Below are 16046 nucleotides of genomic sequence, written 5' to 3'. Positions count from 1 at the left end.
AGATTAAATAGTAGACCTATGCAAGTAAAAATTACAAGACATTTATAACTATAAAACTTAACAAAACAGCTGCCAGTTTCCTGAGTGTGGCAAAGAAATCTGTCACATTTACTGAGAAAGTTTAACCATAGAATTCAGATGTTAAAAGAAACTAGACTAAAGGAAGAACTTCTACAAGCTTGCCTGTCATAAGATTTTTACAGTTTCTCTTGGCTGGAAACATGCAGGTTGCTAGAAAAAGTCACTAAAGGAACTTGTATCTGGTAGTCTGCTCTGTTTTCCGTACTTTATGTAAAGTTCTTAGCCAGCTTAATTTAAATTTAAGAAACCAATGGTGGGTATTCAGGGGCTCAAACCAATCCTGGGGGAACCATTAACCAGCAGGTTATCTGACGGAGCTGTCTTAATAATCAAGATCTATAATAAATCCAGCGGGACACCAAAAGAGTGAAATCAAAGGAACTAGCAAAAATAATAGTTTTATCCTTTCTAGAGAAAGGGTAGGGAAGGCGTCTAAACCACCTTTGTCTCCCTAACGTTTAATAAACTGTGCCTACCTACAAATATTGGCACACAGTAGTTGATCAATATGTATTTGCTTGACAAGTGAATAAAATGAAAATATAAACATCCATTTATAATTCTATGAATGATTTCTGGATATGCTGTGCCAGTCCTATAAAAGAATTCCCACAATTTCTCCAGCAGTGTTCTCTAGTATTATGGTTAAGAACAGAGCATAAATAGACTTAGATAATCTATCTTGCTTTAATTCCCAGCTGGCTTCTCTTATATCTGGGATAATTATTTACAACGCTAAGCATTGGTTCTTCATCTTTATTTTTTTTTTTAAGATTTTTATTTATTTATTTATTTATTTGACAGAGATACAGATAGCCAGTAAGGGAACACAAGTAGGGGGAGTGGGAGAGGAAGAAGCAGGCTCATAGCGGAGGAACCTGAGGTGGGGCTCGATCCCACAATACCGGGATCACGCCCTGAGCCGAAGGCAGACGCTTAACCGCTGTGCCACCCAGGCGCCCCTGGTTCTTCATCTTTAAAATGGGTATTATGATAATTAAACTACTATTATGAGGGGAAAAAAAATTCATTCAACTAATAGCTTAGATAGGCTTAGCATGCAATCTGATTTTGGGTAAATAACAGTCACTGCTTCTGGCTGCATAGTCAAATCCCATGTAAGGAATTACTGATAAATAGTGATCTCCTAAAATCCACCTCTACTTTTGTAAAATACATTATTTTAAGTAGGCACTTTAGCATTACTCTCCCACCTACCTTTAATATAAAAAAAAAGTAATAAGCATGTGGTATGAGTGGACATAGGGACTAAATAAAAACTGGCTTTCAATTTTCTCCTTCACATATAACCAGGAAAAGCCAAAGCTCTAGACCTTGGGTTTCCCATTTATAAAACTCTCAATATTCCTTCTAATATTTCTGGGAAAGTCACATACAGTCCTTAAAAAAAAAAAAAAAAATCAGAGGATTCCTCCAAGTACAAAAAATATTTTATCAGCTACACTAAAAAACATGAGGACAAAAAATTTTAGAGTACTACAGACAGTGTAAATCTGTATTTGAAGTAATAGATTTAATTGCAGAAGACAGGTGGGACAAAGCATAGTTGACTACAAATACACAGTTTAAGTTCTAAAACCATACATTTTTAGGAGTTAATGTCCTTGCAGTCTCACAGGAAAAACTGGTAATTCAGGCTATTAAAGAAAAAACAAAGCAAAACAAAACAAAAAAAGACAATGACCCAGTACTCTCCAGAAAAAAAGCAAGTGCCCAGGAGACTAACCATACACAGAAATATTTCAGAGTATCTAGTGCTTACTGAAAAATGTGCTTTGAGGCAAGTTAGTAAACAATCCTGAAATATTAGGACAAGTAAATATGATTAGTAAAACCTTATTATTCACCAAGAAGATCCTCTACAAGTGTGCTATATCCACTTTATCATTTTGTTGAATTGTCATACACGTTAATTTTAAAGAAAAGGAAGAATAAAAAATGCTGACATTAAAAGGTAATTAAAAATAAAGTTTTGCTGCCTTTAAGAACACTAGAAACCACATAAGAGCAAAAAAGAAGTGGGCTGTATCCCATCATGTGTCATTAAGTAATCCACTCCAGCTGACTTATAAACTCCAGAAAACTGGGGGTGGGAATATGTAAGTTACAGATAAAAAAATAAATGGTCTGAGTCTTATATAGATACTAGTAAAACTGGAGCTCTTTGAAAAAATAAACTTCAAAGGAAGGAGTGCACTGAAAGGGTTAAATTGCACCAAGTTACACATAAAAGCTTATATTGCTTGGGTCCTATAAAATTATGTAAGAAACATAAAAACCAACATCTAACACTGAAACATTTAGAAAGCCTGTGCTTAAGCATAAAGTAAAAAAAAAAAAAAAAGAAAAGAAAAGAAAAGAAGGAAAAATAAAATTATAACCATTTCATAATCATCCCATTTTCATATTATGCATTCATCACTACACTTACACTGAATATATATAATTTATCACACAGAAGCAAAATCTCTTAAGCTTCCCCCTACCTTAGGTTTTTAGTCAAAATGAATGCAAACAATCACGTGGGATTCAGCCAAGCAGTGACGTTAAATTCTGCTCTGTCAGAGAGAGCATCTGTCAAGCCCACATTTAAACTGCTGCCTGCCTGTGCAGCAGCTGAGGAACCGTGGATTTCATATTATAGACTAAAACCCCAGTAAAACTGCTCAAAATCCTTCCTGCAGCTGCCAGGCAACAGCGAAAGAGAGTTAAATCCTATTCTATTCCAATACAATCGAAGCACTACATTCTAGCTCTGGCTGCTTTACATTGCAGCTCAGTGTTATTACTAGAAATATGGATACTGAGAAGAGAATACAGCACTGCATTGTCCGGCCAGGAAAACAGCAGATGTAAAAAGCTTCAATGCATCAACTGTCGGCAAGAGTCAACAGTGCTCGGAATAGAGCGGACAACTACAGCTCTTTTGTTTAAAGAACAAGAAAGAAAATGAAAGAAAGGAAAAATCTCAGACAACTAGGATCCATATGAACAAGGAGGGTAACTCGAAGACAAGCAGACAGATGGACACTTTGGATACTGTGAAAAGCAATCGCAGGAGGCAGACTATTGGGGGATGTGCGCATGTTCGATAGCATCTTTTTTGCTGAAGTGATGGCGTGCCAAAAGTATTTTCAGTGGGCATAATCCTCTCCACATAAATGGCCTGACCAAGGAAGGTATGTCGGTATCTTGTGTGTAATATTCATTTAAATGTCTGTTACCTTTTCATAGCCCTGGAGGCACTAATATCTGATAAACAAGTTCATCCAGTTCACCGTCCTTGAAACTATGAAAGGGTTTCTAGATATATGATTTTAAAATCTGTCATTGTTAAAGCTGTCATTGCTTTATTCAAGTAAATATGTAGCTTGAAGTAATTACGGATTAAGGATGTATAAAAGAGAGAAGAGGCAAATAGTAACAAGACGTGCTTACAGGATTCTCTGAGAAATTAAACTTAAAAAGAAAAAAACTGTAGCCCTCTAAAGAAAACACAGCAAGCCTCTATCAAATTAGGTCAAAATGAATTCTTATCTAGTAAATTAACCTCTTAAAAGCGGCTATCAAAAGAGACAATGCAGTGAAATTATATTAAATAGTATCAAAGATGATCTTAATATTAAGAGCTTTTTTCAAAGTCCTCTTAAAACAAATTATTAATATATAACAGCTTTTACTAACAAAATCTTCCCTCCAAGATCCATCTCCCCAAATAAAGATAACAAACACAAACTAAGAGAGTATCAACAAATATTATTTTGGAGCTATAAGAATACTAAAAGGAAAGCATTTGCATAGGATCACATAAGGCAGTGTGAGTTTTATGCACAGCACACCACCACAGTAGATTTGCATGTTATTACAGTGTCCATGAATACAACTTTAAACAAAGAAATATCAATAGTTGCTAAAAATTCCCCCACTTGAAAAAGTGAGCTTTCGTTTTGAGCAACTGACATATTCTAAATAATCAAATTTAAGATTGTTCTTGGTGATAATTTTTAAAGTGAAATTCCAAACAGAAAATGAAAATAATCTGATATAAAAATATTCATGAACAGCAATACAGGGACAAAAAAATGAAACATAAATGTAGCTACTGCGCTTCTAGGCTGTATTAATATGTACTAACAAACTACCATCACGGTATGTGTGTACTGGGCAGAAATAAATCTAATAAACTATTTAAACAACAATCACAGAAGAGCAACTTATGGCTCAGGAACTCAAATTCAAAAATTTTTACAGATCTATCACAGATCCTGATATTTTGCTCAATCTCACAACACAACTCAATATTATTTAATAATCACAAAAGGCAAAACATTTTAAAGGCACATGTAAGCATTCCATTCTAAAATTAAAATAAAACAAGTTTATCAGGCCCTATTATTATCACATCTCAATGTGAACTCTCACTGCCATACCATAAATTTTTATTCCACTATAGAATGAAATCAGATGGGATTAAATAAAAAAAATATAGTTGTGAAAAATCTCAAGTCTCTCTTAGAGCCTTTTCTCTCAATGTTAATAGTACCAATTAAACATTTTTGTAAGCTAGATATCTCAAAAGCACAGAATTTTTTTTTATTCAAGCACCAGTAAAATCTAGGACTGTTCCAACACACTAAAGATAACAACACTTTTAAAAGCCAAATGATAAAAAACTGCGTGTGAGAGAGAGAGAGAGCAAGTATGTGAGAAGTAACTGAACATTTCTAATAACAATCTCTCCATAACTTCAATTCATAAGATTAAATACACATTAATAATTTGAAAAAATTATCACAAAGAGCTAAATCAAACGTATTTCTATGCTGAAAATGTAGAACTGCAAAATTATTTAGATTGCCACAATATTTTAACTTTCTTGTCATGTTCCCACTTTTTAAGAATTAAAACACAACAGGCAGTAACTGGAGAATAATTTTAACATTTAATAAAAAGAAGTACAGTTACTTTAATTTTACATTTTTTAACAGAAAAATTATTATGAATACCTGAGAAACTTTTAATAAAGAAATGTTTAAAGCTAGACACATGCACTTCATTTATCAATGGGAGATTACCAACTGAGTATATATGAATTTAAAGCCTAGGAAGCTTAATATTTACAAACATACAAATGTCATGAATTTAAATTAAGATGTATCTCCATCACCTACGGCTACAAAATCATATAGGACCATAAACTATGTATTTATGCTAGATTACAATATATAATAATATGCTGATTTCTATAACAGGGAAATACTTTAGAGATATCATTTCAAGTATACTGCTTTCATAAAAATATCACAATTTATTACTGTGATATTTACCTTCATTCATCTCTTCAGTTGTTTATTCAAAAATCTGACCTTATATTTACTGCTTCTTAAAAACCATTGAATTTACACTTGTAAAAGACGTAAATGATGGGACTTCAACCAGATACCAGGCATATATCAACAAAAAGGTAACATATTTAACTTAGTTTTAGAATGTTTAAAATAGATTACCAAATAAATTTAAAAAGCAACTTTTGTTTCTTTTAAATTTATACACATAACCCTTATATCTACTGGCATCTTTACGGAGTGGAAAAGAATTGTTACTGTTTATCAAATATTTCATGTAAAAATAAAAGCTGAGAAAGAGTTTCCTGGTCTAAACAGAATGGCCAACTATTTACAAGTACAGGAAGGAAAAAAACTGAGTTTCTAAATCAGAACGCTAAGCTTATTTTCAGTTTAGTTCACAGCAGAACTGTTTTGCTGGTACAGTGAACAGTCTTGGTCTTTATTACAGTAATGTGAAATTAGAAGTCATGTAAATAAACTCTAATAAATAGCAAACTAGGTTCTATGTTTTTAAAACCCCAAACTTAAAAAAAATCAGTTTGTATCTCACACAACGATTGAACAATATTTTACATTTGAGAACCATAACTTCTAAAAGCACTACATAATTTCAGATACTAGAAATTATCAAAAGCTGGCGCCTTTACTATTATACTTCGGAAATTTGTTCAAATTCCCACCTACTTGCTCCTCCTAGTGGCTGCTGCTAGAATAGTACTTTCATTCATACATGTCTAACCCTTTCAATCAATATTTTCAAAGTACTTCTTACCAAATACGTGAAATTTCCAGTAATTTTTCAATTATATGAAGACTTCCATGTAAATACCATTTCCCCAAGATAATTACGTTTCATTTCAAGGTTAAGCAACTTTGGCATTAAGCATGAATCTATTAATATCACAGGCCAAACACAAAGATACATATGCATAGAATTTTAAATAAATGCTACTACATTAAATTTAATTGACGAGTTTTCTTTTGTGTAAGAAATAATTTTCATTAAAAAAACACTGAAAAAATTAAAATTAGTTATCAGTCCCCTTCTCAACAAGTTTTTTCTCTTTAACAGAAATCAAGTTACAGCTCCCTTCACCCACCTTTACCCTCGCATCTTGATCCAGAAAAACTAAGAACTGAAAAACATCAACAAATTTGTGCTATGTACTGAAAAATCTTGTTCAAAGATAACACCACCAGTTTTTAATATGTAACATCATGAACCTCCCATACTGACATCTCATAACCTTTTAAAAAATCTGGGGTTCTAAGTGCCATGCTACCGGAAGTCCTAAAAATTTAACAAATTCTCTGTACACAAATGTAGAACACAGCAAAATTCGAGAATCTTTTAAAAAGCATTTTGTAAAATTTAAAATTTTAAACAGCTGGATATGATAGTACCTAGTGCCTATATTTTGTAAGAAATCTGAAAGGACTGTTCAAAGTAGTTCTTTGTTTAATTCTAACATGGAGACGCAACTGAGATTATGTGATAGTGTTCTGCCACGGCCAAAGATAAAGATAATTGCTATATTTTAAAAATCAATCTTAAGTCTAAGTAATAAGGACAATGATCTCCTGAATACCTCATCTTTGAACTTTTTATTCCACTATAGAATGAAATCAGATGGGATGAGAAAGAATATTTGAAATGAGAAAGAATATTTGAAAATGTTCATCATTTATTACTGTCTTAAAATCATGTACTGAAGTTACTGGACCCTGAAAATTAATTTTGACAGGTGCATCTTCTCATTGACTTTCTCAACACAGTAGGGGCCAATGGAAACATGCCAAGCAGTGTACTGTGACTAACAGAACTCTGCCATAATCAACCTTGCACCGTCTGTCCCACAACTGATACATGACCATTTTACAAAAAAGGCCGCTGACTGTGCACCATACTACCAATGGTATGTCAAATCAATTTTAATTAATGCCAATAAATTTTCCATCTGCTCTCAGGCCTTCTTACATGGCCTCTCTCAGGAATCTAGCAACATTCTTCTCTTCTACATGCACACAACTTTTAAATCTTTAACTCAGGTCAAAAGTACAAATGACCAGGCCTACTCAAACAACGAAATAACTGGAAAATTAACCCATCCCTTTCTCTCAAGTGCTCATCCTGTTCTCAGTGATGTTACGTTACAAAGGGTAAACAAATTATAAACTTGATTCCTGGGTTATCATATTTTCACAACTTAAAAAATTCCTATTTGCCCTATTATTAACATCCAAAGTCTCTTTTCAGGCAGTTCTATAAATGTTTAGCATTTTGTAAATTTTTATGTTTCATCTTTATAGAATGACTGCATGGGAGACAACGTGGCCGAATTAAAAAATGATTACCAAAGAACAGTACTGATTCAGGAGAAGGAAACATTTTCAGCCACCAGTAGTATCTCATATCCCATTACTGGATATTTACAACATGCTTCAGTGGAGGAGAAGACACTGCTGCTTTGCAAAGATGAGCTGGAATGCCAAGAGGTCTCTGTTCCGTACCCATCTTATTGGTGTACTTTCTCTAGTGTTTCTTTTTGCTATGTTTTTGTTTTTCAATCATCATGACTGGCTGCCAGGCAGAGCTGGATTTAAAGAAAACCCTGTAACATATACTTTCCGAGGATTTCGTTCTACAAAAAGTGAGACAAACCACAGCTCTCTCCGGAACATTTGGAAAGAAACAGTCCCTCAAACTCTGAGGCCTCAAACAGCAACTAACTCCAATAACACAGACCTGTCGCCACAAGGAGTTACAGGGCTGGAGAATACACTTAGTGCCAATGGAAGTATTTACAATGAAAAAGGTATCGGACATCCAAATTCTTACCACTTCAGATATATTATCAATGAACCTGAAAAATGCCAGGAGAAAAGTCCTTTTTTAATACTGCTAATAGCTGCAGAACCTGGACAAATAGAAGCTAGAAGAGCTATTCGGCAAACATGGGGCAATGAAAGTCTAGCACCTGGTATCCAAATCACACGAATTTTTTTGTTGGGCGTAAGTATTAAGTTAAATGGCTACCTTCAACGTGCAATACTGGAAGAAAGCAGACAATATCATGATATCATTCAACAGGAATATTTAGATACATACTACAATTTGACAATTAAAACACTTATGGGCATGAACTGGGTTGCAACATACTGTCCACATATTCCGTATGTTATGAAAACTGACAGTGACATGTTTGTCAACACTGAATATTTAATACATAAGTTATTGAAGCCAGACCTGCCTCCCAGACATAACTATTTTACTGGTTACCTAATGAGAGGATATGCACCCAATCGGAACAAAGATAGCAAGTGGTACATGCCACCAGACCTCTACCCAAGTGAACGCTATCCTGTCTTTTGTTCTGGGACTGGTTATGTTTTTTCTGGAGATCTGGCAGAGAAGATATTTAAAGTTTCTTTAAGTATCCGTCGTTTGCACTTAGAAGATGTATATGTAGGGATCTGTCTTGCCAAGTTGAGAATTGATCCTGTGCCCCCTCCCAATGAGTTTGTGTTCAATCACTGGCGAGTTTCTTATTCAAGCTGTAAATATAGCCACCTAATTACCTCTCATCAGTTCCAGCCTAGTGAACTGATAAAATACTGGAACCATTTACAACAAAATAAGCACAACGCTTGTGCCAACGCAGCAAAAGAAAAGGCAGGCAGGTATCGCCACCGTAAATTACACTAGAGAAGACAATTTTTTTTTCAAATGTGCAATCTGTAAAATATTGCTAAAAGCATGTATAGTTAAAACTGATTACATCCATAGGACAAGTTTTAGTTAAAATTCATCACATAAAGTAATTCAAAATTTATTTTTTTAATTTCTGAAGGTAATTGTTAAAAATACAACACTATATAACAAAAAGGTATCCCAAAAGAATCTATTTAAAAAAAAAAAAAACTGTGTAAGGGGATTCTGTGCATTAACATGCAATAATAAGCATGCATACATCAATGGTTCAAGGCTTATGTTAGGGGCCAATAAGATGTATTTACATATATTTTCCACATAAATTTTAATTTAAGAAATGGAGACAGTCAAAAGACCCTTCATTTTCGATTCAGTTTTTCATTTTAACATATAATTAAATGTAAATAAAACATTACTGTCAATCTTAAGGAAACTTTGTAATTGTGCAAAGGACAAATTTTCTGACCTGACTATTCTAGGGTTCTAAAACTATATTCCATGCAGTAAGATTTAGTTGAATTAGTCCACAAACACATTTATAAAGTTCAGAAGTTTCATCAATGCAATTCTCATCCAAGTATTTACCTTTTAAAAACAACTGAGATACTCATTTTCTTTTATTAGTACATATATCGGGGGAAATTATTTTGACATGATGTGATAAAATGTGAAAAAATCAATGTGTCTCAGGCTCAAGTTATAATTTTATAAGAAAAAAAAAAAAGTAAATGTTTCAAAATAGACAGTTTGTTTCCTCGTTGGTGTTAAGGGCCAAGCTAGTATTTCACTGAGTTATTGTATTAGATCAGTTACTGCACTCTTAAGGACTACTACCACTTAACTTCAAGGATATCTGTAAAAATTTATCATGTTCCTCTAACGGAAGCAAAAGTAATTACAGGCAAAAAGAGAATGTACTGTTGAAAAAAGATACAGGATAAAGAGTGCAGCAGGAGTTTCATTCAATACATTTTTAAGATGCATGTCTGCCAAACTGCAACATATGGGAAGTTTATTTCCTGACAGCAGGTATACACATGCCAATACTTAATCATTTTATGGCACCTACTTCTTTCTCAGAGTGCCAAGTTTACAAACCTGCAGTTTTTAATTTGGTAGATGACAACTATTCTGCGTCACCAATTTCAAACCTTTTTTGGGAGGGATGGGGAAAACTACAAATGTTTGATGAACACTTGATTCTAGGATGACAAATGTATACAATGCACTTTTACCAAGCTTTTAATAAAAAAAAAAGGTAAAAAAATCTTTACTGAGTGTTACAGTACAAATATTTTCACAGTAATTTTGTTTGGCTCCATTACAAATTTTAAAATCAAGAATAGAAACCTGCTAAGTTTAAAAGTGTTTTTATTTCATACAAGTATGTAAAACTTAAATCTAATGAAGATATTACTTATCCTAATTCTAATGACCATTTTTATTTTTGATTCTATTCTGAAGAGACAGTGTACCAAAACAGAATTTTTATAATTGTTAAAGTTCAGAATCACAGAAACTATTTAAGTACTCATTATTTAATATATTGAATTCTATTTATACTGAATTTATCTCTCATTTTCAATTTAGTAATCTAAGTATTCTATTCTACATAGAGTAATTTTGAAAGTCAAGCTGCATAACACCCCCAGCTCTTGGTTAAGTTCATTTTTCACTTAATTTATTCTATAAGATTATAAAAAGACTAAAATTACTAAATGCCAAAGTTACTACATAAAAGTCACACATAGGAGGATAATACCAAATTAGATAAGTTTGATGAGAGACAAAAGTCATTCTCCCTTCAATGTAGAGTAATTCATTTATACTTCAGAAGTTAAAAAAAAGGGGGGGTGTATGTGTATGCATGTATGCATGCACAGGTATATACCCAGACAGAACCCAAACACTATTTGCCTAAATTATCATTACAGTGTAGGATCTTTAAACGATAGTATTTTCCTTCTGGAAAAATTCAAGTTTAAACAGTTGACTTATGAAAAACAGAATTCTTAACAGATAACTAAATTTCTCCCAGCTCAGACATCAATGTCAAATCATTTCAACATCCCTGAGAATACTATCTTAAGAACTGATAGTAAGCTGATAACACTGCATTCTCAAAGAACACTGGATCAAATAGTAAAGTTTCCTACGACTGCTGAAAATCTTTATTTTAAAATAAATATTCTATTAATTTATTTTTGTCTCTTCACTCTCAATATGTAAGATTAATTCTTCAGAAAATATGAATTTTTATATTATGATACCTCAACATCTCACCAAGTATGTTGACTTACCTACTGTTAACTGTGCCTTATTCATGCCCAGTACTATATGATTTTTTATTATACATAAAAATATGATTTTAAATTATATTTGCACTGCATTTGGTCAAAGAAAAAGATTCAGGAACAACAACTATGTAATCTTTTTGCTCAAAGTGTTAATAAATATTTTAAGGGATAAAAACACCAAAACTTTTAATAGTTATGCTAGTTTGTTTTGATCAAGATTATAGGTGATGAAATTCTAATTCAAGGAAATAATTTAAATTTCTCACCTCTTAGTATACAGCAGAATCATATAATCTCAACTGGAATCTTACTGACATCTATTAACCAAAAACCCCTATAAAAATAATAGCAACAATGGCAGCAGGAACTATTTATTGATAGACCATACACTATATGGCTGGTACTATGTTTGAACCACTTTATATACATGCTCTCATAGAATCCTTAAAAATAACACTAAGAGATGGGAAAGGAAGACTCATGCAAGAAGCTAAACAGCTAAGATCACACAGCTAGTAAAAAGTAGCAGAGTTCCATCTTTAAAGACCATGTTCTCAACCACTATGTTATTCTGCTATATATTTCACATATGACACCTGCTATAAGGTCTGAAGAGCTAAGCAAAAATGGCCTGTCCTCTATTCCACTATTCTCTGATTATTCTTCATCTTTTGCCAAAGAAGGCTTCATAATCATTTTCTTACACTGGAGGGGCACCTGATGTTAGGTGCAAACAAAGATAAGGGAAAAGAGAGGAAATCTGATCACTCTGTTATTTTTTCTTCTCCATTTCAATTGTTTACATCTGGTGGGCAAAACCTTAGAAAACTCAAAGCATTATTGCTTATCTCTTGCTTCTTTGGGCACTAAGATACATCTGTAAACAACAGGCATGTTGCAGTTAGAAATTATAAAAAGAGGGCTATCCGAAGCACAACTGGATCATTTCTAACAAACAAAAGTAACACTGTATTTACTCACCCTACAGGTTTAGTCACCTACTGTTTTGGGATGAGGTGGTAAAATCCTTTTACCTAGCTGATTTTAGGTTTTGGGTTTGTTTTTCCATTTTTTACTGCTTAACTACAAAATCTATTAAATTAACATAGGTTTAAGAAGACAAGAGATTATTGCTACTATGCATACATTTCTAATATACCTCATAGAATATCAGTTTATCACTTAAACATTACTCTCAGAAGACAGGTAATGCACACAAATACTAAAAAGCGACATGTTGAGTTTTAGGAAGAAACCTGCCCTGCACTTCATCAACACACACAAACACACCCTCCTCTAAGCATGATATAACTATAAATCTTATTACTTTCAAGTACAATAATGTGAGAAGAGGAAGAAAAACACTTCTGTATCTATAGGAATTGTTTTCTCTCCCTTTACCAGTGCAAATATCTGAGCTAAAGGAAACCTGGAGCTATAGGAATTGCCTCACTGTTTATTAATCTAATTATTTCAACTTCCGACTGAATCTTACAGATTCTAAATGTAAATATCTCACTATCGTCAGTATCCTAAACTCTGAAAAAATAGGTCAAGAGCATCATAAAAAAATACTAAACAGGAAACTAATATGCAAAATCTTGAATTTACGCCTTTTTGAGTTTTTAAGTAAATGTTTAAAATACAAATTTATACAATAGAATAAAACTGATTAAGGTGTCTGTCATAACTAAAATGCTATTAAAAACACGTATTAGAATATAGATAACAAGAATTAACATGAGATTCTGATGGCAATGAGAATTTTCTAACATATTGAAGGCTTGAAACTAGTTAATGAAAACACATTATAAACACAATAATTTAAAGGAATTTAAAAAAACTGTTTCCACTTATGAGTTAAAAAACAAATACTATCAGAAAATTAAAACTAGAAAACATTACCATAAGCCATAGCCAAAATCTACTTATTATCAGACAAAATTAAGAAAAGAAATAAAAATGTTCAATGAACCCATAACTAAACATTGTTTTATGGTTTAACAATAGTTTTCAAACTAATTTCCTCAGGTATCTCAGTAGTAAGTAGTAAAACCAGGAGAGCAGTGTTCTGGAGTCCTGCCCTCACTTTAATACAACTGCACTTTCATGTTTTTTATGAAAAGATACCCTGACAAAGTTCATTTGAAAAGAGGCCAATGTTTTTTTGTTTTTTTCATTGAGAACTATCTTAATGATTCTTAAACTGAAATGTAACTACAGAAAATAGAAAAATACATATATTCACTCAACAGATCAACTCAAAGAATAAAAGGAACACAGATAATCAGTCAAAAGCAAGATTAAAATAGTAATCCAAGAGTTTTACACATAATATATATTATATACAATACATATAATATATATAATACATAAGCCATTATACAATACAGATGGTAAAAAAATTAATCCACAAAAGCAACAATTTAAAAATAAGGAATGATCACAACAAGTAAGGACTTCTATGGAGAAAACTAAACTTTTACTGAGAGGTATAAAAATTCTGACAATGTAAGAACAGACCGCTTTTTTTAGTTACCAAGATTACCTACTTTCAAAAATGGCCATTCTTCCCCCAGTTAACATGTTTTTTCCAGCTACATTTTCTAAATATTCTAGGGGAAAAAACTGCTGTAATATACAGGGTCAGTATAAGCCCAATCCAAACTTAATGAATATTTCTTAAAGTTTTTAGTGTGTGTGGATGGAAATCATGATATGATTATAAAGACAATTTGGAAAAAAGGTATCAGTAGCTAAGAAAATATTCAAAATGCTCACAAAGAATTTACTATAAAGCAACAATAATTTTGGTTTATACTGGCATAATAATTAGGTAGTTCAATCAAGAAAAAAAAATTAGACCTGAAAGAGACCCTAACATTTATAGTAACCTGACATCATGAGCACATTAGAATTTAATATTCTCCCATTATTAAACAGAGAAACTAGGTGATGTCTAGGCTTTAATGCTTAAGATTCAAGTCAAGTCCTACTATTACAAAAATAAATTCCAGGTGGAGCAAAGTAAGTACAATATATACTGTACTAATATTTATCAAACCTACCATGTGCCAGATATTGTTAAGCACTTTAATGGGAGACTATGGGGACAATTTTATTGATCGAAGAATAAAAAACAAATTAAACAGAGAAAGAAATCAAGGAAGAAAAAGATAAATAATACTAACCTCTACATAAAATTAACTTTAGCCATAAAATTAAAAGACAAAAGGCAAACTGTAAATTGAGAAAATATTTACAGTAACTGACAGTAGGACAAGAGTCCTGATATAAAAAGAACTCTTACAAGTAAGAAAATAGTTTTGATATATAAAGAATTCTTACAAGTAAGAAAACATCAATATTCCAAAAGATTTCTGGCCATAAGCCATAACTAAATCACAATCAATAATCATCCATTAAGTAAAACATATTCGGCCTTACCAGTAGTCATATAAACACACTTAGAAACTATGTCCCATCTTTATTAAACTGGAAGATATCTTTTAAAATAGTCTACGCAGGTAATGAAAATGAGAAAGCTCCCCACCAGAGGCAGTGTAAATTGGCACAGACTTTCTGAAAAGCAACTTAAAAAATTTTAACCAAAAAAAACAAAACCCAGAAGACAAAAAACCCAAGACATTTTGAGCCATTAATCCACAATTAAAAATCTATTATAAGGCCATAATCGATCATGGAAAAAACTTTTAAATTTCCAAAAGAGATATTAAACAAACTGTGCTAGTTATATAATGGAATATTACAGTCATTCAAAACTTGAATTCAAAGACAATTTAATAATAGAAAAACACTCATATGCTTTATGAAGCAAAGCAAAACAAAACAAAATAGAACAAAAACCCCCAAAACAAAACAATGTAGTATGGTTCATAATCTACAACAATACACATCTTCCCCCACCCCCACCAAAAAAACACAGAAAATAAATGTTAAAAAATAAACGTGATTTCTGGAAAATGGAATAATGGGTATTTTTCTTCTTCCTATTTTTCTGTATTCTTTAATCTTTCCAGGTTTAAAATTAAGGAAAAATGGCCAGTAACAAGCTAATGAACATCATATCAAAGTTTGTACTATACATCTTACACTGTTAGCACATGTTCACTGAAGCTACTCTAATACATTTTAAACATTTTTAAAGAACTTTTTAGAAGTATAGACAATAATCAAAACTTTAATAAAATGACTGGACCAGAAGATGTCTGAGATACTTTTTTCAATTATTCAAATATTTTGAGAGCCTACAATCTGCTAGGTACAGACACTATGACGATAACCTGGTAAGATATGGTCTAATTTTAATAAATGATGTTTGGGTACTTGGACAGTTATAAGAAAAAAGAATCAGATCTGTTCTTCAACCATATATTATAATAATTTCCAACCAGATCAAAGATCTAAATGTAAATAATGAAACAAACTAGTTCTATAGTGGGAAAAAGTGAATTCCTTTATAATTTGGGAGAAGAGTTAACTTCCCTAAATACGACAAAACCCAGAAGCAGTAAGAGATTTATAAATGTGATTACAAAAGATTTTGAAAGAAACTTTTCCATGGCA

At 32.2% G+C, this 16046-nt stretch overlaps 2 protein-coding genes across 3 annotated transcripts in view; one reads left to right on the top strand and one right to left on the bottom strand.

Annotated features, from left to right (window-relative positions):
• Positions 1–16046, bottom strand: part of CDC73 (cell division cycle 73) — a 111243-nt gene that overhangs the window by 44225 nt on the left and 50972 nt on the right. The window lies entirely within an intron of this gene.
• B3GALT2 (beta-1,3-galactosyltransferase 2) lies at positions 2694–9866 on the top strand. Its single transcript, XM_045809562.2, has 2 exons — positions 2694–3281; positions 7761–9866. Exon 2 carries the CDS (start codon positions 7888–7890, stop codon positions 9154–9156), a length of 1269 nt encoding a protein of 422 aa, XP_045665518.1. The 5' UTR covers positions 2694–3281; positions 7761–7887; the 3' UTR covers positions 9157–9866.

This window comes from Ursus americanus, chromosome 2 (assembly GCF_024610735.1).
Source record: "Ursus americanus isolate L20-20 chromosome 2, mUrsAme1.1.p, whole genome shotgun sequence".
NCBI classification, from domain to species: domain Eukaryota; kingdom Metazoa; phylum Chordata; class Mammalia; order Carnivora; family Ursidae; genus Ursus; species Ursus americanus.
Note: the sequence above shows the minus strand (reverse complement) of the source record. Positions and strands in the feature narration are given on the sequence as shown.